At 55.3% G+C, this 22989-nt stretch overlaps 4 protein-coding genes across 6 annotated transcripts in view; 1 reads left to right on the top strand and 3 right to left on the bottom strand.

Moving 5' to 3' along the window:
* SKIV2L (Ski2 like RNA helicase) overlaps positions 1 to 328 on the bottom strand; it is a 10605-nt gene extending 10277 nt beyond the window's left edge. The window contains exon 1 of the mRNA XM_042887117.1: positions 273 to 328. Coding sequence (XP_042743051.1) covers positions 273 to 328 — 56 coding nt within the window. The remainder of the gene's footprint in view (positions 1 to 272) is intronic.
* On the top strand, positions 290 to 3229 carry NELFE (negative elongation factor complex member E). Its single transcript, XM_042887151.1, is given in 11 exon segments — positions 290 to 495; positions 583 to 655; positions 844 to 989; positions 1606 to 1680; positions 1769 to 1803; positions 1962 to 2001; positions 2003 to 2117; positions 2441 to 2585; positions 2812 to 2866; positions 2944 to 3046; positions 3131 to 3229. Coding segments are annotated over 11 exon segments (945 nt in total). The 5' UTR covers positions 290 to 420; the 3' UTR covers positions 3214 to 3229.
* A 405-nt stretch (positions 3230 to 3634) lies between these two features.
* ZC3H11A (zinc finger CCCH-type containing 11A) lies at positions 3635 to 18122 on the bottom strand. 3 transcript variants are annotated; one of them, XM_042887128.1, is made up of 18 exons: positions 17967 to 18122; positions 15436 to 15491; positions 14323 to 14375; positions 13877 to 14067; positions 13595 to 13714; positions 13018 to 13141; positions 12399 to 12602; positions 11802 to 11918; positions 11253 to 11333; positions 10695 to 10805; positions 9959 to 10021; positions 9631 to 9714; positions 8621 to 9118; positions 8007 to 8080; positions 7274 to 7418; positions 6355 to 6518; positions 5965 to 6032; positions 3635 to 5249 (listed from the first exon to the last, which is right to left on the bottom strand). In XM_042887128.1, exons 4-18 carry the CDS (start codon positions 13928 to 13930, stop codon positions 4985 to 4987), a joined length of 2172 nt encoding a protein of 723 aa, XP_042743062.1. In that variant the 5' UTR covers positions 13931 to 14067; positions 14323 to 14375; positions 15436 to 15491; positions 17967 to 18122; the 3' UTR covers positions 3635 to 4984. The 3 variants fall into 3 exon arrangements, with proteins under 3 accessions (XP_042743062.1, XP_042743061.1, XP_042743063.1); XM_042887127.1 differs by having other exon boundaries at positions 17948 to 18122; XM_042887129.1 differs by lacking the exons at positions 15436 to 15491; positions 17967 to 18122 and having other exon boundaries at positions 10695 to 10802; positions 14323 to 14771.
* A 1824-nt stretch (positions 18123 to 19946) lies between these two features.
* Positions 19947 to 22989, bottom strand: part of LGR6 (leucine rich repeat containing G protein-coupled receptor 6) — a 67473-nt gene continuing 64430 nt past the window's right edge. The window contains exons 17-18 of the mRNA XM_042887150.1: positions 22279 to 22359; positions 19947 to 21175 (exon numbers count right to left, since the gene is read on the bottom strand). Coding sequence (XP_042743084.1) covers positions 19947 to 21175; positions 22279 to 22359 — 1310 coding nt within the window. The remainder of the gene's footprint in view (positions 21176 to 22278; positions 22360 to 22989) is intronic.

Below are 22989 nucleotides of genomic sequence, written 5' to 3' on the forward strand. Positions count from 1 at the left end.
GGGGGGGGGGCGGAGAGGAGCGAAAAAATACAGAAGACGATCAGAGCTCCATAGAACACCGCTCCCGAACCCCACAGAGGCCCCTCCATAGGCCCCACGACCCCCACCGGACCCACAGACCCGCCCCTCCCCCAATACAGACCCCACGACCCTCCCACAGACGCCCCCACCCCACCGATCCGCTCCAGCTCCATCCCCACTGCTCCGCCGGGCGCTGACCCGGAAGCGCTCCCCCCTGCCCTCAGCGAAAAGCGGAAGTTCCGGCTGCTAACCGGAAGTTCCGGATGCCGAGCGGAAGTGCTGCAGCCGAGCGGAACAAGTGCGGCATTGCGGCCGTTGTCAGGGAGACCGGAGTGAGCCGGAGCTCCGGGGCCCCCCGCAGCTTCTCAGAGCCCCCGCCGGGATCCGCCGTTCCCAGCCATGTTGACGCTGCCGCCGGGGCTGACGGAGGAGGAGGAGGCCCTACAGAAGCGTTTCGCCAAACTGCGCAAAAAGGTGTCGGCCTGGACCCACGCGGACCCCCAGCGGCCCCTCATTGCCTCCCCATTCCCGTCCCATCCCCTGAACGCCGTCTCCCCGCAGAAAAAGGCGCTGCTGGCGCTGAAGAAGCAGCAGAGCAACACTGGGCCCAGCAGCCAGGGGGGCATCAAGCGCTGTGAGTCGGGTTGGGGGGGGGCCTAAGGGAGGGGGGGAGGCTTGGGGCCCCTCAAGGCCTAAGGGATGCGGGGGGCTCACGGTGGAGGGAAGCGTGGTTAATGTGGGGATGGGATTTGGGGAAGGGCGTTGGGGGGGCGGGGTTTGTTTTGACTTTGGGAGGGGTGAGGTTGAGCCCCCCCACCGCAGCCATGTCAGACCAGCCCCCGGTGGACACCGCCACGGCCACCGAGCAGGCCAAGCTGCTTGTGAAGTCCGGTGCCATCAGTGCCATCAAGGCCGAGACCAAGAACTCGGGCTTCAAACGCTCCCGGACGCTGGAGGGGAAGCTGAAGGTGAGGAGTGTGAAGATGAACCCCTCCAAAAAAAAATCCCAGGGCCGCAGCGCCCCCAGAGCCCCACACAGAACCACAGAGCTCCCCTCAAATCCTATGGAAACGGCCCTGAAACATCAAAGTTCCACAAAAACTTCTCCAAAACACCACAAATTCCACAAAAAAAACCCAGATCTCGCTACAAATTCCACAAAAACAGCCCCCAGAACACCACAAATACTACAGAAAGGCCCCAAAATGCCACAAAACACTCAAAAACACTCCAGATCCCCCAAAACACACCAAACCACCTCATATTTCCTGCATTTTGACTCAAACCACCCTCCCAAATCCTTCCCATTCTCGCCCAAATCCCACCCAGAAATGCTGAGCCTCTGAAGAAACACCCCAAATCCCACAAAGCCCCTCATTGCCCCATAAGTCCAACAAAACCACTCAAATCTTCCTCATTTTGCTCCTAAATCCCCCTCGTTTCCACCCAAATCCCAGCCTAAATTCCCTAACACCCCCTGAACTCCACCTCATCCTACCCAAGCCCCCATTTTCCCCAGATTCACTCAAAATTCCCCCCGTTACCCCTCTCCCCCTTGGTCTTTATTCTTTATATCCCTCCCAGGACCCCGAGAAGGGCCCAGCCCCCACCTTCCAGCCCTTCCAGCGCAGCGTTTCGGCTGACGATGACACCCCTGAGGTACTGGGGGGGCAGGGAGGGACAGTTACTGAAGGGGGGCAGGATACCCAGAACAGGGATCCCGTCATAACCTCCCCTACCCCTGCAGTCACGGCGACCCCAGAGAAAATCACTCTATGAGAGGTGAGTGCCACCCTCCACTTTATCGCCCCCCACCCCTTCATTTGGGACTCCCATCCCTTTCTTTTGGTCTCTACCCTGATGCACACCCCTCCCCCCATCTCCGCCCCCCCCATATTCGAGCCCTCTCTCTGTGTTTATTTTGCTCCCCTCCCCCCCAGCTTTGTCAGTGCCAGCGAGCGCCTGCGGGAGCCCGAAGCCGGGGGGGGGACGTGGGGACCCCCCTGAGCGGGGAGAGCGTGAGCGCCGCTTGGACTGGGAGCAGGAGCCGGAGCCGGAGGAGCGGGGCGGCCGCGAGCGCGAGGCGGCTTTCAGGCGTAGGGGGGGGTCCTCAAATCTGGGGGAGTTTCGGGGTTCTTGTTGGTTTCAAGGGGGTCCCATGGTGGCTCTGGGGGTTCATCTGGAGGTGCTCTCCATGGAAAGGCTCCCGGCGCTGGGGGATGTCCTGGTGGGGGGGGGGAGGAGGGGGTTTTTGGGGGCATCGCATTACGGGGGTCCTGCTGGGGGGTCCCACTGAGGATGGGCCCCGTGGGGCGGGATCCCATCTGAGCGTTCTGTTGTTGGCGGCCCATTGGGATTGGGGGTTCTCCCGGGCTGTCCGTGTGGGGATGTCCCTCAGTGTCCCCACGGCGCCCCCCAGGTTCCGACTCGTTCCCTGAGCGCCCCTCCCCGCGGAAGGGCAACACGCTGTACGTGCACGGAGCCGAGCTGAGCCCCGAGCTGCTGCGCAGCGCCTTCGCGCCCTTCGGAGCCATCATCGACCTGTCGCTGGACAGCCCGCGCAAGTGGGCGGGGCCACGGGCAGGGGGCGGGGCCGCGGGCGGGGGGCGGGGAGCCAGTGATGGGGCTGGCGGGGCGGGGCTAAGGGTGTGTGGGCGTGGTCACAGGCCTAAGGGAGGGCTGAGGAGTGGAGGGGGGTGGGGGTGGCGGCGGTGCTGGGGTCGCTGATTTGTGGTGCCGAATGGGGAGCGGCTGTTGGGGTGGAGCTGTGCCGACCTCACCCCACTGCAGCTGCGCCTTCGTCACCTACGAGAAGATGGAATCGGCAGACCAGGCCATGGCCGAGGTGGGTGCTGCCGTGCGGGAGCTGTGGGGGGACACGTGGGGTGCTCCCAAGCGCTGACCCCCCCGGTGCCCCCGCAGCTGAACGGCGCCGTGGTGCAGGACGTGCAGCTCCGCGTCAGCATCGCCCGCAAACAGCCGCTGCTCGACGCTGCCACCGGGAAATCGCTGTGGGGATCTCTGGGTGAGCTGGGGGGGCACCGGGGGGCACAGGGACGCGGGGGTGCCAGCAGTGCTGAGTCCCTGCCCCCCTCCTGTGCCCCCGCAGCGGTGAAGAACAGCGCAAAGGGCTCCCACCGCGACAAGCGGGCGCAGGTTGTGTACAATGAGGATCTCTTCGGGGGGCAATAAAGGTTTACTGCACACAGCAGTGGTGTGACGGGCTGAGAATGGGGCACTGCGGGACGAGGGGGGTGTGAGGGGGGGAGGCTGAGCGGTGATCAGCTGCACACCCACCCTTAACTCAACTGCAAGCCTCACCTGGCTGCGGTCCTGAGCATGCTGGGCTGCCTGGTGCTGCTCTGAGCAGCACAGCTCTGGGAATCCCTCCCAGCTCCCAGGCTTCCTCTCAGAGATTCACGCTGCACAGAATAGCAGCTGGAGGCTTTAGGACCAAATAAGAGAGAAGGTGCTGCTCAAGCTCGTTCCTTTCCATGGAGCAATGATGGCAGTAACCCAGGGGCAGCAGCACTGCTGGGAAATCAGAAAGCGATGGGACGGTGGATGAGCACCATCCTGCTCTGCCTGAGAGCCACAGACAGACGTACAGCACTGCTGTCCTGTGCCAGCTTTATTTAAAAACACAGCCGGGAGCCGCTGGCGCAAACAGAGGAGCCTGACTACGTTCATACAATATCTTAAATAGAAGGCAAATATAAAATGAAAGATAAAATATTTACAGTAACAATAACGGCATACACAAAACGGGCAGAGTCCCACCCAGAGGCGAAGGCTGACAGCAGAAAATCACAACATCTTCTGCTGAATCACGGCACTCTTCGGCCGGCCCAGGGCTGCACGGCGCCCCCAGCGCTGCCCCCAGCGGCCCGGCCGGCTGCGCTCCGCTCACCTGAGCTGAGCATCGCTGCGGGGCGGCACAGCACAGAAATAAAGTATTTACAATAAACGCCTCTGCCGGCAGCAAACGCCTGGGAGCCCCTGCGGCATCACACGTCACAGTAGGAAAAGCCTGAAGTTCTGCTACAAGTTAAGAAAATAATCCCGAAGTTATCTGCGAGGGAAAACACGGAGCAGAGCGGGGCAGCAGCACAGCCGTCCCGCAGGGCCACAGCCGCACGTCGCTCCCTGCTGCCCTCGCACAGCGCGCGGATACAGCAGCTCCGGGAGCCCAGAGGCGCCGCCGCCGATCCTCGACAGCCCCACCTGCCGCGGAGCAGAGGAACGCAGGCCGCTCGCCCCGGCACCCGGCTCCGACCAGAACGCGTCGGAAGTACGATTAAAAAAAGGGGGCGAGAGCAACGCACTGCAGCGCGCGGCTCCTTCTCACACTGATGCCGCATCGCTGCTGAGAACCGGGAGGCAGCGCGGAGCCCCCAGCCTCGGTGGCACGTTTGGTCCAAAACACCAGAATAATTCTGCTCCCTCCCAGCCCTCCGCCGTCATGAAGTTGCCTTGAGGGATTCAAGTCAAAACAAAAGCAAACACAAACGGAACAAGAGCCGGCAGAACTCCAGAGACACGGCAGCTCCCAAGAAACAGGAACAGCAAAGCTTCCAGCTGCTCCCCACGCTGAGCACGGCCAAGGGAGGAGGAAGGAAGAAGCTTCAGCTTTAAGCCTTCAGAGCATCCCTGGATCAGATCAATTGGCAGCCAGCGCAGAGCACAGCTGGACGCCCTCAGGGCTGAGTCAGAGCTGCTTTCTCCTCTTGCTGCTGAAAGGAGCCAACCAGGATCAGGGAATGATGGACACGCAGGACCTCAGCTCTGACCAGCAGGAAAACTCAGGACAACGGAATGCAGGCTGCCAATTTCTACCAGTTCAACTGTGCTTTAAGACTCACGGTGAAGCCTCCTTCAGAAAAAGTATCACCCGGGGCATCCAACAAAAAAAAAAAAAAAAAAAATTTTTAATTTTTTTTTATATACCATAAGACTGTGCAGTTCAACTGTCAATCATCTCAGAAAGTTCAAGAAGGAGGTCATCCTCATCCTTCCCCGGGTCCAAGTCAATTTCTGCTTCCAGTTTCCCTCCTGAGATTTCCCAGATCAGCTTTTCAAAGTCATCCTCCACAGACAAGGGCGCCTTCCCAGCCCCCGTGGAGCTCAGCTGCTGCGCTTTGGCCACCGACTGGGAAGAAGCTGAAGCTGCACTCGAGTGCTCCGACTGCTCCCCATGGTCTGCTTGGCTCCCCCGATGCAGTTCAAGGCTTGGGAGAACAAGGAAGAGAACAACATTACACAGCATTTCTCAGCTGGAGGCATTTTCTGCTGACCAGCACTCACACCCAGTTACTCCTCCTGCACCTCAAACACAGGCGTTGCCAGCCAGTAACCCAGACTGCCTGCAGAGCCCACGTGCCAACAAGGCTGTTTTTCAGCGTGGGGATTTATCTACAAGAACACCGAGGGCCAGCAAACACAGCTCCACTTCTGTAGCCAGAGATGCTCTGCCTCCTTCGTTAGGCTGACTGGAAAAGCGTCTGCAAGCGTCTCTGCAAACACCTGTTTACTCATTTAGTTCCTTTGCCCAGTGTGCTCAGCAGGCTGCTCTAGAGTCCAAGGAGCTGAACTTCCATCCACCACCTCTGCGCTCCCTCACAAGATCTGTCTTAGTGTTGCTGGCTGAGTGGCGTTCTTGAGGACCAACACGTGCAGGACAACTCTGCATCAGCTCAGCTCAGGGTCACTCGGGCATTCAGAAACCCAAGAACACACTGGAGAGCTGAACCAAGTTGCAGCATTTCAAGAAGACCATCGAGGTAAACATCTCTGCTAGCTGCTAGAAAATGATTTGAGATGACTTTTCTTTTGCTGGATTTGGCATTCTTTATCTCAACCCCACCATCCTTCCCACACATGGAAGAACTCACGGCTCACAGAAAGACAAACCGCTTAAGAAAAAAAAGCAGCTGTGCTCATCACCTGCTGGGGGGTTTCTCTGCGCCAGGCTTGGTGAGCAGGCTGTCATCTGGCAGGGCTGGAGCAGCAGTCTGGGAAGAAGCAAGGCAAAGTCAACGATTCCTCAAGAGAGCTTCCCCTGCAGCGCTTCTCCTTCAGCACTGCTGAGCCTGAACCCAGCCCAGCTCCTTCAGGATGTCAGCTGCACACACAGCTGCGCAGCACCTCGGCTTTGGAGCAGCACAGCACGAACGCACCAAGTCCTGCACACCAGGAGTCACAGCACTGCAGGGCGCCGCGCCACCCATCCGCACAGCGACCGCTTTGCAGGGGGTCCTGCAGAACGCCCCGGCCCTCCGCTTCCTACAGCAGCTGCGCCTCAGTGCAAGTCTGACTGATGCTCCCCCTCCTTACCAGAGCTGCTTTTTTAGCTGGAGGCTCCTCAATTCCAGCACTACTCAGAGGTTTCACAGCTGCCACAGCAGAGGGAGAGATCTCAGCCGCCTTCCTCTTCAGCGCCCGCTTTGAGGGGGCGCCGGCTTTGCTGTCTGCAGGCTTCGCACTCGCCTTGCACTTGGCTGCAGTAAGAGGAAGAGAGAGCTGCTGCAGCCGTGCCTCGAGAGAAGCCCAGCTCTGCTGTCATTCCCACAGCCCTCATGCACACTTAAATATATCTGGCCAGCAAAGCTGCATTGCTCTTTCCTCAGCTCTCAGCAATCTTTCACAAAGCCAACCCTGCCTACCAGCAGTCCGACCAAAGGAACAAAGAAACTGCACAGCTCCACCAAACAACCCAGGACAAGGGAAGCAACCATACAGCAATCCCAGAGAAAGCAATACTTTTCTAAGACGCTCTGAAGTCCAATGGAATTCACAAACACAGACTTCTGTACTTAAAGCCTCGCTCCCTCTACTGAAAGCTAAAAGCAGCAGTGACAGCAGACATGAGGGTGGGACCAGACACTGTGCAAGCCCCAGCAGACCCTCAAAACGCACTCAGCTGTTCATCACGTCTGCAGTTTAGTGCCACTGTCTCTCTCCCATTCTCAAGCTGAAGCCTGGCTGGAAGGAACACAGTGAACTCAGAAAGTAAGCACCTCCCCTCCCAGCAGGGAGCAATGGCGCACGCCCACCGTGAGATCTGTCCTCGTGTCCCTTCACTTCCAAGGACCACTGCACCCCACGCTCAGTTCTCTGTTGCTGAGGTTGGTCTGGTGGTTTCCCTGGCAATACAGTCTCCCATCTTCCTGAGATTTCACCTATGCCTTTGCAAGCTGTTAAGCTGACCCTGAAGCCAGGGTGGATCCAGGGCTGCTATGCCCTGGACTTTTACCTTTGACTGTTTCTTCAGCAGCAGGTGGCACAGCAGCCACTTCCTTCTTCAGCTTGTCTGGCTGTCTCAGCTGCGGCTTCTCCTTTATTGTCCCCTCAAGGCTCTTCACTTGAGCTTTAGAATTTGGTGTGCTCTGATCCGAGGGCTACAAAGAAACAACGTGCAAAATAAGAACACCAGGGAGGATGCACTGAGAAAATCAGATTGGCAATATTTCCAGGATGGCCCCAACAGCTCATTACTGTCACTCGGTCACTGACGTTTCCTTCCATAAACGTCTGCCCGTAACAAGACCCAAGCTTTGCTGTGAAAACAGTTTCAGAACTGCACAATTTACAGCAAAGCGAGCTCCCTTCCATCAGCACAGTGCTGTAGCTGGTACCTACCACATTCTTCTTGAGCAACAGAAAGTCACTCCTGTTCCCCCATGCAGCATTCACCCGCACGCTGCCTTCCTCGAACACTTTTGTACCCAATGCCCTCCTCATCAGCCTCACAAGTTGCACCCGGTGCCAGCAGGGTTACAGCCTCACTGCCAGTGCAACCGGATTAACTCAGAGTTTGAGGACAATGCTGCCTGCAAAAGCTGTTGAAATGGCAGGACTGAAACTCTGCTGCAGCTCTTCACCAAAGCACGAAGGTGGGAACGCGCTCAGGACGGCGGCACAGGTGAGCATCAAGAACAACACGGCAAGGAATGGCATCAGTGTGTCCATGTTCAGAAGGGACTCACCTCTGCAGGTGCAGAAACAGCTTTGGGAGAAGCCCTGCTCAATTCCACAGCCTTCTTCTCTTCTCTTCCAGGTGCTTTAAAACAAACAAACAAAAAAATAACTCGGTCAACAGCAAGCATATAAAGAAACCCGAGTGCCCACGTCTCCTCCATGTGCTTGTTTCCTCACACCCATAGCACACAGAGAGGCAACACCATGCAGCCCATGCAGCATACGAGCTCTTACCTCCTTCCTGCACTTCTCTTCACAAAGCCTCTGTCACTCCCCAACCAACAACTCCCCCCCTGACAGAGGTTGGCCCCACGCTTTACAAACACGTTTACATACTAAGCAACACGTGCCAAAGATGAAGGTAACCCTGCACTCCACACCAAAAACAGATGGCAGGAAAAAAGTACAAGAGAAACTGAACCACGAAGCCTCACACGAGTTGATTTTCCAGAGAGAAATGCAGGCAGACACCATGGATTCAGTGGAAAAATACATGGATGTGGATAAAGGCACCCAAGTTTGCATTTTGTTGAAAGAAAAAAAAAAAAAAAAAAAAGCTATGGGAATTCTAAGCAAACTCCATTTGCTTGACAGGGAAGCAGACAGAGAAGCACCTCGTTACCTGCTAGCTTTGTGATCCGCAACAGCTTCCTCCCTGCAGGGGGAGGCCCAGGCTGTGCTGCTGCAGCTGAAACGTTTTCCCCGCTCTGCTGCATCCGCAGAGCTTTCTCCTGCTTGATTTCTTCCAAGGTTTTAATATGCACTTCTTCCAAAGGCTTGATTTTACGCGCTGGCTCTTCCAATTTCACTTTACCAGGCACCGATGGAGGCAGAATTCTCTGCTTCCTGCGCTCGCCCTCAGCTCTCTTCTCAGTGAGCAACTCTTCTCCTTTTTGTTTCTCTTCTTCCAGTCGCTTGTGTTTCCTTTCAGCCAGGGCTTCCGAGAAGGTTTTGATGCGACCCACAGGAGGAGGCCTCCCCCCTGCGCTGGGATCCTCCGCCCTGCAGCAGCTCTCTGCCTGGGGGGCAGCTGGGCTTTCTCCCCTCTGGTTAGCTCTCTCCAGACGGATCTCCTCCAGCGTTTTCACGTGGATCTCTGCTGCTGGCTTGGCACCCTTCTCTGTCATCACCAAGCAAGGAGAAGCACAAAGATTAAAAGAGCCCAAAGAGAGCTTAAGTCTCCAAAATTTGTCACAATATTATGGGATGTGAGCGCTCACAACAACGCATCACAGCACAGCTTCCCTCTGCGCTGCAGCTTTCTCTTCTAAGCCACCTGTCCTACTTTGAAAACCAGTCCCTTTTTTCCCCCCTTTCAAATTAATGTTTAGGGCTCTATGGAACTGGTCTAAATTCATTAAAAGGAAAAAGGGGAAAAAATTCCTAGTCATTACCCATTTGAGCACTAGTCTGTCCCAGTCTCTCCTTCAGAGACTTCATGCCTCGAACTACAGGACAGAACCAACCAGGGATGCTGTGTAAATTCCAGCTCTGGGCTCACATCTCAAAACAGGGCAGGAAAAATAACTGTAAACCCCAGTGGTGATGAGCTCAGGAAGCGGCAGAGAGCACTGCCAGGGAAGAGCAGAAAGCCTGCAGGAGCCTGCGCAGCAAACCCAGATGCTCATTTACCTCTCCTTGGTGCTTTGTCAACCTCGATCTTCTTCCCCAGCCTTTCTGCAAGGCTGCGCTTCAGCGGGAAGCCACTGACATCAGCTGCAGAGAAAACAACAACACTCCTAAGATAATTTCTTGGGAGGAAGGTTTTAGAGCAGTCAACCACAAGCTTCAATTTCTCCAAGTGCAATTTCTCAAATTCACCTTTCAGCTGCTACGACTTTGTACCATTTGCACAGTGAGCACAGATCCACGACACGCTTCCCCCCTCACACTTCAGCAACGCCCCCCGCCGCAGCCACGTTCAGAGGAGGCACCAAACACAGCCCCAAGCAGCCCTTACCTACAGAGGCTTTCCGTTTTCCAGGTTTCTCAGCAATACTCAATCGAACCACAGGCTCCTCCCCTACAGCAAAGGGCAATTTGGTTATTTCGCAGTGACCAGCAGCCAACAGACTTACTGCCCTGTTTGCTCATTTCCCACAGAGAAAACACCACCACCACCCCAAAGACACTTTTGACAGCCTTGACACGAAATAATATTGCCAGTGTAATGCACTCAGAAGCCTCAGTTGCTTCATTCCTCTCTTTAAATTCCTCGGCTCCCTCAGTGGCTCCAGAGGTCTTTGTGTAGCACCGCCTCCTGGGGCTCTTTCCTCTCATTTCTGAGTTGCTCTGCTCTCAGGTGGCTCCTGAGCTGCACACTGACCATTGCTGCACTGTTAGCCTGCTGCTGAACTTCACTGAGCACTGATCTGCCCCTGCTGTCAGCTCATTAACAAACACCACTGGGGTCAGGAGCACAGCAGGCACAGGTCAGCTCCTCTGGGAGCTTGCAGCTCAGCAGTAACACAGAGCTCACCACGGGGTTCACAGGAGTTGCTCTGTGATCCCTTACTACTACAGAACAGAGCACCTACAAGTGCCAACCTTCCAACAACCAGAGACTCCTGGTATAAAAGCATCTTTTGGATACGAAAAAGCAACAGCAGCAGACCAACACGGCCCAGCTACCTTAACTGTTATCTATCCATTCCATTCAGCAGCCACGAAATGCAAACAGAGGTACTCATCATTACCTTGCTTTGCAGACAGTGTCACAGTTCTGACCACTGTCCTCACGTTCTCCTTCTCTGGCACAGGAACGGCCCGAGATTGGAGCGGATGAGCAGGAACTCCTGAAGGCCCTTCTGATCAAAGGGAGCAAAGTGTTTACAGAAGAGAAAAGCCACTGCCAACAACAGAAACACACCTGACAGAACCATCACAAAGACCAAAACGCATTCATTACTTGTTAATGCCAAATATGCAACAGCAGTGCATGTAAACAAGAGGTGAACAATTTGCCTCTGATCTGCTCTTGGAATTCCCACCTAGAAGAGCAGCTGTCTGCATTTAAAACACCACATTGCATGCTGAAGTAGCTTGATAACCCCAGCTAAAAATGGAAGCCCGTCTCTCATGCAGCTCCCAGCCACCAGCAACTGCTACTGCAAACTCAGCAGTGCAAGAAAAAGGTTCCCTTCCATGAATGGCTCCATTCCAACACATCGCCAGCTATGCAGGTGTCATCAGAAGGGGAAAAAAAAGGGAAGAAAACAAACAGAAGGATAACAAAGTAGGGCATATCAACTCACCGCTCTGTTTTTTTGTTTTTTCCTTTTGCTTCTTCAATTTGATTTCTTCCAGCGTTTTTATTCCAAAATTCAAGGTGTCATCTGGGAACACAAAGCGGTGAATGAGGCCGAGGGGCAGAGGGACGCACTGAGGGGCTCTGCCAGCTGCCTTGTGCTCAGAACATCCGTCACAAACCCTGCCAGCTCCCCCACAGGGCAGAGCACCATGGAACTGATGTCTATTGCTGCCCTCTTTCAGCCTTCAGGACACAAAAAGTAAGCTTCACCCCCGATTTTAACCCATCTACGTGACTTTGGATTTCTCTACCAGCAGTGTGGCTTTCACCAGTGGTTGAAGAGATGCACAGAGACGCTTAAACCCCATGCTGTGGCCCTGCCTAACAAAGCAAACAAAGCAGTTTACCTTTCTAACCTGAAAGGCACACGAAATTACGAGGTAGGAACAAGACCATGGAAATAGCTGGGTCCACTCAGCAGCCCTGTGCTCTGCTGTGTTTGCACAATAACTGGCAGGTTCTTCTGATTCATCCTACCACTGTGCTGGAGTACCTTGTTTTGTATCAGCATTAGATTTCCTGGTGGAAATTATCCGCAATCCGTTATGGTTTTCTTCAGCTGGTTGCTGGACAGGTGTTTTTGTTTCTTCTCCCTCCTCAGAAAGCTGATCTGCACAGGGATAAAGAGTCAGCCTCCTCAGTTATGCAATGAAATTCAACCAGATTTCTAACATTTCTGTAGCTCACACAATGACACTTCAGCCCACAGTTAATATTCTTAAGTACAAACATAAATGATTACAGAAAGGCTCCTGATTTCAGCAGCTGTACTGACCTGGTGAACACACAGAAGCAGCCTAAGTGAACAGAGTAACTAGTGGGGAGCTGGAAAAAGCACCTGGGGCTCCAGACTCTCCACACAGCTTTAACCAGTGCATGCTCTGTTACTCTCCTGACCGAACAGAGAAAACTCTCCCCTGAGATCCACACTGCAGACCAGCAGCAGGAGTGGCTCTGAGCTTCCCTCCTGCATTACAATTCCTGCTCACTGCTGCCAGGCTGCTGCCCCATCCTCATCAGCCTGCAGGTGTTCTACGAGTCACAGAACACAAACACCTTCAAGATCAAAAGCAGCAGCAACCACACTCACCATCATCATCTTCATCATCGTCTGCAGCATTGATTACAACTGGAGGGTGCGTAGGGCTTGGGACATTTTCTGAGTTTTCCACTTTCATCACTCCCCTCAACTGTGGAGAGGGGTTGGACTGCACAGAAAGCTTGCTCTGCTGCAGCGTTATCTGAGCTGCCTTCAGGTCATCATCTGCAGACTCCGGCGGACTCGGCAGCGTGGCTGCAGGAAGGAGAGGAACACCAGGAATTTAAAGCTTTGACCCCAACCCACAGCCACTGCACAAAGATGGCAGGCAGGGCTGACAACCCGCACAGGAAGAGTAGAGTCTCCAGTTGCCATCCAGTCACTGGCTGCTCTGTCAACAAAGAATCCCCATCCCCCCCCCCAAGATTCACCTCCCTGACAGCAGTAAAAGCTTAAATGGAGGAAAACAACCTGCAAGGGAACGGCCACAGGAGCAGAGAGAAGCTGAGCATGAAAGAAAAAACCAAAATGTCAGAAGCACACGCAGTTCAGCCGTGCCCCCATCAGTGCACTTCCTCCTGCACTCACAAACGAGTGTCAGCTGGCGTCTTCACAACACCACACCCAACAGCCAGAGTTGATCCTTCATAGTCAGGAAAGACAAACTCACTTTTGCTTGGTGGTAAGAAGAGCCCATCGACGTAACGCCCCTTGGTGTGATGAAAGGCACAGTTGGATTTCTGGCAGCCTCCCGGCTGGTTCTCCCAGAAGCAGGGGATCTCACTGCGCTTCTTCTGAAGATACAAAGGAAGAAAAGCTGATGGCAACGGGCACCTGAAGTTTGCAGAGGGAGACTGAGCTCCAGATCACGGCACTGAGCCGGCTGTCACCCAGCAGCACTCAAACCCCACTCTGAAGGGTGCACAGCTGTGAGCGCGGGGCTCAGAGCTCCCAGCATTGCATGGCAGAGGCCAGCAGTGCAGAAGGGGCTGAACAACGCCTCTCTGATCGATGGGGCTCTTTAGCATCTGTTGAGAGAATGCTGTTGGTGTCTACTACAAGGATTTCCAGCTAAGAAATAGCAAAGACACCGAGTTCTCTTCCCTCTACTTCCTCCCAGCCCCCTCTTGACAGCAGGAACCACCATCATTTCAAAGCAAGTGAATCTGATCTGCAAAAGCCCATTCAGCCCAGCTAAAGCAACGGGAGGTGGGTTTGGTGATGAATTCTGAGGAGCCAGCACTCACATCGATCTCCATGTGCCTGAACCTGCAGACATTCCTGAAGCAGCGGCCCTCCTTCCACAGCGTGCAGATGGTTTCGTTGCCCAGAGCAGCTTCGCAGTGCCGGAAGGGACAGCTGTCTCCCTGTGACCCAATGGAAACAAAGAGAGGAAAATGAAAAAGTGCAGCCTGACAGCTGGCCGCAGTGCAATCAGCTGCTAAGTGCACCAAAGATCAGTCATGCCTCTACTCCACTCCATCCTCTTAAGAACCAAAAGAAAGAAAAATGAAGGAAAAGAAGCAGACCTTGTTACAGGTGGAATAGAAGTAGAAATAGCAATCATCTCCTTGCTTCGACATGCTGGGCGAGCTCTTGGAAGCAGCTCTGTCCCAAGGATCTCTTGCAGTCCCCTGTGCTCTAAGAGTTGGCTCGTGCTTCCTCGGACTGAACGTCTTCTACTGCCTGGATCAGCAAAATCTTCTTTTTAAAAGGAACCCTAAGCAAAATACCAACAAGTGGAAAATCATGAGGAATGCACATCTTTCCAGCTTTCTTCTGTTCATCAAGTTAGTCTCTTGGAAGCAGCTGTCTCAGAACATCGCCCTCCTCAGCACTGCAGTCACAGCGCCCTGACTCAAGTGCTCAACTGCCAGCCCCCAAACTGAGCCCCTCCTTCACCACCGCGGCTGTCAGTCACTCTGTAACCCCCAGCAACTCCGACCGACCGCTGCAGAGCCTCGAGCTCACCCACCTGGACAACCTCAGCAAAGACAGCGATCTTCAAAGCCTTCCAGTTAACTTCTCCTGTAGGCCGAACCAACACTGAATCCGTGAATTAATAATAAAGGGGTAGAAAGAATTTTCCTCCTCACTTTGCCAAGGGAACCTCTCATCCACAAGTCAAACACGGGATGTGCTCTTAAACATCTTACAACTAATGGAGGAAGCGAGTCCATTGGAATGCTCTCAGAGCGGAGGCAGCCAGGGTTAGTGAGCTCTTCGAGGAGAAAAAAGGAAAAAAGGGGAAAAAAAAAAAAAAAAGAAAAAACCCAGCGCACTTAAAGGCGAACTCGTGATCAAAGCGGCTGCAAAAATGAGGCTCCGTCTTCCACAGCCGGGCAATTTTTGTTTTAATTCTATTATATTTTTAAAATTTAAAATTCTGTAAGTTGGAATTTCTGGTCTTCAAGATTTCTTCACCTATTAAGAAAACACAAAAACCTTCCCCCGTCTTTATTACCTGTACAGCACAAGCATGCCAGTGCGCATCGACACACAAACACAGCGGGCGGGAGCGGCAGCGAGAGCAGGGGCGGGGGGCAGGGATGGCAGGGAGCCGGGCACGGGCAGAGGAGCGCACCGCGGCCGGAGGGAAGCGCCTCGGGGGCGGCGGCGCGCAGCGGAGGGGCGCTGGGGCAGCGCACAGGGCGCATGCAGGCGGCGCGAGGGAAGGGCAGCGAGCGGGCGGAGCGAACAGAGCGGCGAGGCGGGGAAGCCTCGCTTTGCGAACGGCGTGGCTGCACGGTACGGAGCATCTTCAATCGGCCGGCTTTGTGCGGGCCGGTTCTGCACCGCAGGGCGCTGCACGTTCGCCACGTGCCGCTCCCTCGCCGCGCCCGGCTCGGCTGCAGCGCGTTTTGCTCAGCCTCAAGAAGGGCTTGGGCTGGGTTGGCTTTTTTCTGGTGTGAAATAGAATGCTTTGACATTTCACTTGTTTTAAAGATATTAAATGCCGTAAAACCTGCAACCAGGCCAGACGAAGTTCAAATGAAAGTGATTCTGAACTCTTTCGTTAAAGTGCTGCACGTTTCTGTGCAAAGGATTTCCGACAATCAATAAGGAAAGGTTGGAACCTTTTACTCACACAAACACTAGGGAATTTTCCAGGAAATATTTTTTGGCAGGGAATTTTTCCCAAATCTAAAATAAAGAGAGGAGAAGTCGGGTTCTCACGTTAGTTGCTGGCTCGACTGCGTGACAAAGGGAATAAAAACAGCAGTTAAGGGCAAATATTCTTTCTCCAACAGCAGTGCTCCCTTCTGACCTTTAGCACCTTCACAACCAGATCATCTGGCGCAGATGCCCACACACACCTGCTCCTAACAACCTCAGCACGGAGCTGGGCACAAACACGTCTCTGGCTTCTGCTCCGTGGCGCACACAGCTCAGCACTGCACTCACGGCCTTCGGTTCTCCTGCTCGCAATTGGAAGGGATCTGGACTCGGGAGCAGGAAGAAAACACACCTAGAAATATCCCACAGCCCTGTGCTCCCTGCAAGCGCTTCAATTTTATAACAGGTGACTCCAAACACACCTGTCAGCACGACAGACCAAAGCGCTGCGCCCTGGGAGCCTGCGCACAGCGAGTAACTCTGGAGCACTCAGCACATCTCAGCAGTCTGCTTCACCTTTTTAGAGACTGCCTTTCTCCTCCAGAACGCCAGCCAAGTTTTTATATCAAGAGATTTCAAGTTTGTTCTGTACAAAAGAATTCCAGCTACACTGAGGTCACAGCAGCCGGGACTCAGTGCACAGACAGACAGACACAGAGCAGCCCTTGCCAAAAGAAGACAGGTAGCACAAAGGAAGCAGCTCATTTCTTTTGCATCTTGCCTTCCTGAGCACCAAACACCACCATCTATTCCCCACTCTTGCTTTCCAGTTTGCTGTCCTGCAGAGAACAGCAGGCAGGAGGATTTTTCTGTGCTTCAACTAATATGTTAGAGGAAGATGACCACATTTACCCAGCTGTTTTTGTTGTTGTTTACCTACAGCATGAAGTATTTCCCTTGCAAAGACTCTGCTGCCACTCACCCTGCAGCAGATTCACAGCACAGCAACCTCACACAGAGGGGCAGGAAAGGCAGCACTCCATTGTGCTGGGGGCAAAGAGAAGCGTCAGGCAACAGAAGTGTTTGTCTGAATTTCTGCGAAAGCACTTCTGAAAGCATTGCTTTCGTGAAGAAAAGTCCCTGTCTTTTCCAGGTGCTCTGGGCTCACACCTTGCAGTCTTTGCTCTTCTTCCAGGTAACAATGAGAGCTGTAACACAGCCCGTTCAATGAAGTCCTGCCCCCCATCTTGTGCAGCAACACCAGGCACAACACACCACGTGGAGGCAGGACCTGCAAATCCCAGTCCTCAACAGATTTTTAGAGAGTACCAATTTTTAATGGAGTTCCTCTCTCTCTTAGTCCATAACTCCTTTTTTTCCTACGCTGACATTGAGTGGTTCTCTGTCCCTTTCCTTCTTAGTGCCTGACCAGGCACTGGGAACCTCTTCCAGATGAAGGGTACTACGAAGCTGCTGCCTCTCTAAGGGGAGAGAACACACTCATTCCTTTTTTATTTCTGAAATCACTGTTGGGCTTTGGTAGCAATTTACTAAGAGAGTAAGGATGATTCATCATCCTCACTGAAACACTGTACGAAGTCTCAAAAAATAACCCATTTCCCCTGGAAACAGCCATTTGAGAGGGAAGGGAGAGTGGGAGGAACTCTGCCCCAGACAAACCTTTGTGCTGACGCACCTTCCAGCCACCACCTGGCAACCAACCCACCTCAGCTGCTCAGCCCGAGGCCTGTCCAATTCACACACAGCACAGCGGTGGTTCTGACATGGGCTTTCAAGCCACCTATCCTCGGAATATCTTGGTTTTTTTAGGATGAAATAACACAGAGCTGCACTTCCCAAGAAAGGCCCAGAGCTCAGAGCTCAGGTCTGCTAAGGAGCCGAACATTCCCACCTCTGCAGTGCTTCTGTGAGGTCATCTCACACATCACTCCTGCCCTTTACCAAACCGGAGCAAACCAAACAGGCACCTCTTAATCCCAATCTTTAAGAAACAAACACAAAAGTTTGGTTTTAAGCAAACTAAAGGAGAAATTACGATGACAACCGAGTGCACCCAGAGTTAGTCGGACCCTGAAGCTCTACGGGGAACGGAGGGGCGATCTGTCAATCGCAGCACATTCCCCACAGGCACTGCTGCTAAAGGAAGGCACGACGCCGTAACTCCGCAGGGCCAGAGGCGGGATTTCCAGTCTAATCAACGGCCCTCCCGAACGCTCTCTGCCTCTCCGGACGCACCGAGCCCGTGGGAACGGCGATGCGCGGGGCCGGGCAGGGCGAGGAGCAGCGCGGGGCCGAGAGGAACCCGGCCTGAACTGAGAGGAACCCAGGGGGAGCCGCTCGGCCCGGGGAGCCGAGGAACGCCGCACCGCACCGCCCGGCGGCGAAGGGCGCCCGCGCGGGAGGCTCGGGGCCTGGCGGTACCGGCCGCGACGCGGCCTGCTTCCCCCGACGGGAGCGGAGGGGACCCGGGCCGGGCGGAGGCCTTTCCCCGCCCCCTGCGGTCTACGAGCGGCTATAGTTACCGGCGAGCAGGGACTTTACCGAACCCCAGGGACCGCGGCCGCCGCTCTATCTCCCCGCTCCGCTGGGGCCGCCGCTCGAGCCGTCGCCTTTCCCCTACTGCCAGCGTCAAAGATGGCGTCTGACATACGGGTACCTGGGTACCCCCGTAAGCAAGATGGCGCCCGTCGCGGCTTCACTTACACCCGCTTCCGCCCGCTGGAGCGAACGGCGGCGAAGCTGTGCGCAGGCGCAGAGTGAGCGCGGCCCCGCCCACCGCGGCCTCGCGCCGGAAGTGGGGCGGGGCTGGGCTGTCACTTCCGTCTGGATCCGCCCCCGTTTCTGGTGCGGTGCGGTGGGTTTTGCTTCCTTAACGCCAGGCGAGCTGTTGAAGTCTGTGGTATCAAAGTTACAAACGTTCGCTCAAATATTTGTGTCCGTATCTTCAGTAAGATCATCCGCACGGGTAAAATCCCAAAGGGGGCTCGCACAAACGCATCCTCTTCCAATATACGGAAGCTCAGCACCGGGTCAGTTCTCCCTTGACGCTTAATGGGCGTTGGGCGACGCTGAGGCGTGGTGGCAGGGAGAGATGGGTTGAGTTGAGCTCCCTCCTGCCTCGCTACCATTTCTGGAAACGTCCAGAAGAGGACAATGTTCTCTTGCTTTCAAATTCCTCCCATAACAAAAACTACCAAAGTGTGAAGAAAAGGAAGAGGGGGAAGAGGAAAACAATTCAGTTATTTTAATTGATTGATTTAGTTGGAAAGAAGTGCAGGAGGGAAAACAAAAAACAAAAAACACACAACAACACACAATTAGACTTTACCCCAGAGCGGAAGCGGCAGGCAGCCGCAGCGCAAACCAAGAGGGCACAACGCAAGAGGTCAGAAAGCAGCCACTGGTCAGCAGCGGGGCTCCTTTATTATCTCACAGGGATGGGTGGCTGATACAGCTGTGGTAACACCGGCAGGACTAAAGCTTTGCCCAGAGCTGACCGCGGGTGGCAGGTGGTGGTGGTGGTGGGTTGTGATGGGAGAATGGATCTGGGAGATCCCTGAGCCATGGGGAGAGAATTCAGGACCATTCACAGCGGTCTGTGTCCTCGTGACACTGCCATCCCACAAAGCTGATTTCTGTTCCCTTCTATGTGAGCTGTCCTCACAAAGGGGGGGACAAGCACAGCCCCCACATGGGCTCTTCTATGGGGGGACACGTGCTCCTGAAGTGAGAGCCTGTTACAGGGTGAGATTTGGGGGCAGGGAATGAGAAAGACCCGTCCCCACCATTCCCCATGGAATCTGGCAGCTCTGGGCAGGAGGTGCGAAGGTGGAGAGCTCTGTGAGTGGGGGGAGGCCCATGTCCCCCAGGCACACTGGCCAGGTGACTACAGGCAAAGCACAAGGGTTTTTTGGGGGAGGTGTTTGGATTTGGCTGCTTTGGGGGTCAGAAACCCATTGTTGGGTTGAAAGAGCAGTAGCATTCCCAGCCCGGGGCGCTGGCTGAAGGAGCAGGCACTGCCCAGCAGCAAGGCTCCCAGCACAGAAACCACCCGACATTAGCAGCCCCAGCGAGTACACTGCTCACAACCCATCTCCTCTGCCTTTGCAGCTGCTGGTGTAAAGGGCACACAAGCCCACTTCCAGGGCTCTGCAGGCCCGCAGGGACCCGGGTTTACCATCACCTACGGGTGACCGTGTCGTTGCAGCTGGCTGCTTCCACGTGTCTCTGCTGCAGAGCACTGCCTTGTGTGTACTCAGCTGTCCTTGGGGCTGGGTTTTGCTGCCGATGAGAGGAGGGTCTCCCTGAGCCGGTGGGGTCCCTCCCACACAGTCCCTAGCAGGGAAACGCGGTCCCCTCCCGTGGCCAGCCCGGAGCGTCCGCAGCCATAGAGGCCTTCCAGGACCTTGGCAACGGGCAGCGTATGTGGGGGGGCGGGGGTAGACGGGTCGCGCTGGTGCTGGAGGTGGAGCAGCCCGCTGGCACCGGCTCTCCGCGCTGTGGGCACGGCTGCTCCGAGCTCTATACATAAGAGATGTAGGGCGGGGGGGGGCAGGAGGCGGCCCGGGGGCTGCGGGCTGTCGGCTCCCCGCTCTCTGGAGCCGTCAGTACCGCGCTGTCACTGAGGCAGGGGCAGAGCTCGGAGCAGCCCCGCTGCCTCCCCCCCGCGCCCATCCTTTGCTGGCAGGGCACGAGCGTCGCGGAGGGGAAGCGGTAGCTGTCGAGGATGGGGTGCGCTCCCAGGGAATCGGGCGTCTCGAATATGTGGTCGATGTCAGAGAAGCTGACCAGAGCCTGCGTGGAGTCGTAGGAGCTTTTCTCCGCGTCGTTGAGCCCGCAGGGCTGGGGGCAGCCGCCCCTGTCCCGGCCTTTCTGCCGCAGCAGGCGGAGGTCATCCCTGCAGTGGGGGTTGAAGAGCAGGTAGAGCACGGGGTTCAGGCAGGCGGGCAGGGGCAGGACCACCAGGAGGACGGATTTGATGACCTCGGGGGTGATGAGGAAGAGGTTGAGCGTGGAAGAGAAGGTGAGGAAGGCCACCGGGCAGTAGAGGAGGCAGTTGGTGAAGATCAGCCAGGCCACGTGCTTGACCATGGCGCAGTCCCAGACAGCGCCGCACTCGCCCTTCAGCAGGCTGCAGTACAGTCGGATGTAGGTGCCTGTGATCATCAGGAAGCAGAGCACGTTCGTCATCGCCAAGGCCACGGTGAAGCCCAGGGTGGCGGGTTTCCCACCCGGGATGGGGTATGGGAGGCACAGCGGGGACGCTCCGTACTCCCCGATGGAGAAGAGAGGCAGAACTGCGGCCACGGAGGACAGCAAGAGGCAGCCGAGCGCCGCCGCCTTCACCTTGCCAAGGGAGGGTGCCTTCCTGCAGCCCCGCGCGCAGGAGACCGAAATGCTGCACTGCACTGCAGCCAGTGTCAGCAGGAAGATGGCGGCTTCGGAGGAGAACACGGCCAGGAAGCCGGTCACCCTGCAGCCCGTGCCGCTCTCCCACCTGGCGCCGAACTGCGCGAAGTGGCCGTAGGTCAGGGCGTCAACGAGAGCCAGCATGCTGCAGGAAACGCCGCTCAGCGTGTTGGCTCCGGCTATGGAGCCGATGACAAACTTGACTGGAGAGAGGTAGCTGGGAGAGGCGAAGACAGCCAGGACCACCAGCCCGTTGCAGAGCACCGAGACCAGAACAATGACCCAGACGCCCAGGCGAATGATCCAGCTCTCAAACAAATGGTCACAAGGCTTGAAGGGGCCTGAAAGAAACCCAAACCCAAAGTTAAAACCCCATACCAGCACTTTGCTCCGGTGCTGCTGCTCAGAGCAGCGGCCCCAGCTCCTCAGGGCAGATCCCAGCATTGTCACCCCGTGACTGTGCACGGCAAAATCCTTTTGCTCTCCTGTCCCACCCCTGCCCTATGCTGAATCCTGAAGTCAAGGGGACTTCTTTCAGAGGAGCTCACGGCCATAATGCCCCACATTTCTGTGGGTTTCCAGCCTCATTGGTGCTCCTGGGCTCAGCCTGGCATTTGGGCTCCTCTGCCAGGTGCTGCTGTTCCCCCCACACCCCAGGGATCTCAGAGTTGTGGAGAGGGGATGCAAGAGAGACGGCAGCATGCTGCATCCCTGTGCACTGCCAGCTCTGCCCTAAACCCACAGCTTTGGCTGAGCTGGGTTTTATTGTGTTGGCATGAACGACCTCTGTGCAGAGGGGATGGCCAGGACAGGATGAAGTGTTAGGGAGGGAGACAGTTGGCAAGGAGAAAGAGGGAGGGAGCTGCAGTGTCAGGGAGGGGATAGAGAGACCTGAGCAAAGAGAACGTGGGAGGATATCGGGAGAGAGAGTGATGGAGGACTGAGGTGGAGAAAGGAGGGAATGAGAGACGGGAGTTCGTGCAGGGGTGAGAAGGGGACAGGTAGTGGGTGCTCTTTGCTAAAGGAGAAAGGAGAGAGGAGACAGTGAAATGGGAAAGTTGCTTTTGGGAAGGATTTGGATTTCCATGGGAGATGAAGGAGAAGGTTTTGTCATGCAATAGTCTGGAGCGGCTAGGAGACAGCACCGGTTGCTTCAAGTGCCAGAGCCTGACTACGGGGCGATGGGTGGGTGATGGAGGGGTGATACTGCTGATACCAGGACAGGGACACCACGCCTTTGTCCTCTCCCCATTGGAAGGCAGCTCCCTCCAAGTGGGAGAAGGCAGCTGTCCCTCTCACAGAGCCCAGCTCAAGGGCTGGGCCAGGATCTCAGATGTGGTTTCCACATGAGATGCTGCAGGAAGGGTTGGGGGGGCCTGAGAGTTCAGCGATGCTCAATGGTGTGCAGGTATGTTCAGAGGGAAGGCTTTCCCTGGCTGCTCACCGGGGCTGGGTGTGCACTGGATAGAGGGGTGCAGCTTTGAGTCCTCAAGGTCCAGCTGGAGCTCATCTGCCTCGAGGTCATCTGCAAGAAAGCAACAGAGAAGCAGCGCTTGAAGATGAATGAGCAGGGCCAACGGGCCAGCAGGGCCACAAGCTTCTCCCATCTCCTGCCTTCCACTTAGACCTTCCCAGCATGAGCTGATGGGAGGCAACCCGACCATTCTTATGGCTCTGTGATCTTCAGGGTCTCTTCCAACCCAGCCATCCCATAGGTCTGTGATTCTATGATACCCCAAGCAGCAAAAGTTTTGGAGTTACTTTCTTGTAACGAGGCCATTTTCTAACAGGGAAGGAATGTTTGGGGACCTTTTCCCTCCTGTTACAAGATTCATCTAACACAGCTAAATCCCACTGCTGACCATCAGAAAGGAAGAGCTGAAACACAAATAGATTAAGTAAAGCAGTAATATCTCAACAGCTTCATCATCAAAAATAGCCCACGTGTTACTGAACGGAAAGGAGGAAGGATGTTCGTGTTCACTCCACATTTGCAGTGCTGTGGTTTGATATTTCAGGCAAACTCAAGGCTTTAACATCCAAAAATGTGAGCCTTTATGAGCTGCTAAGAGACTCATCCGGCACAGCCTGTGAGCACTTGGTGTTCCCCTCCAGTCTCACATGGAATCCATGGCACCGAGGCCGGCTGGGCACC

The sequence above is a fragment of the Lagopus leucura genome, unplaced genomic scaffold, assembly GCF_019238085.1.
Source record: "Lagopus leucura isolate 7727_CA_CO unplaced genomic scaffold, USGS_WTPT01 Super-Scaffold_100073, whole genome shotgun sequence".
NCBI lineage: Eukaryota > Metazoa > Chordata > Aves > Galliformes > Phasianidae > Lagopus > Lagopus leucura.

Bases quoted from the DNA above. Each gene is read 5' to 3' on its own strand.
- ZC3H11A (XM_042887128.1), bottom strand. From the start codon at position 13,930: ATGTCGAAGCAAGGAGATGATTGCTATTTCTACTTCTATTCCACCTGT. The intron at 7,419-8,006 runs GTGAGTCCCTTC...GTTTCTTTGTAG, and splicing joins CTGTTTCTGCACCTGCAGAG to CCCTCGGATCAGAGCACACC. The intron at 6,519-7,273 runs GTAAAAGTCCAG...CTCTTACTGCAG, and splicing joins TGCTGAAGAAACAGTCAAAG to CCAAGTGCAAGGCGAGTGCG.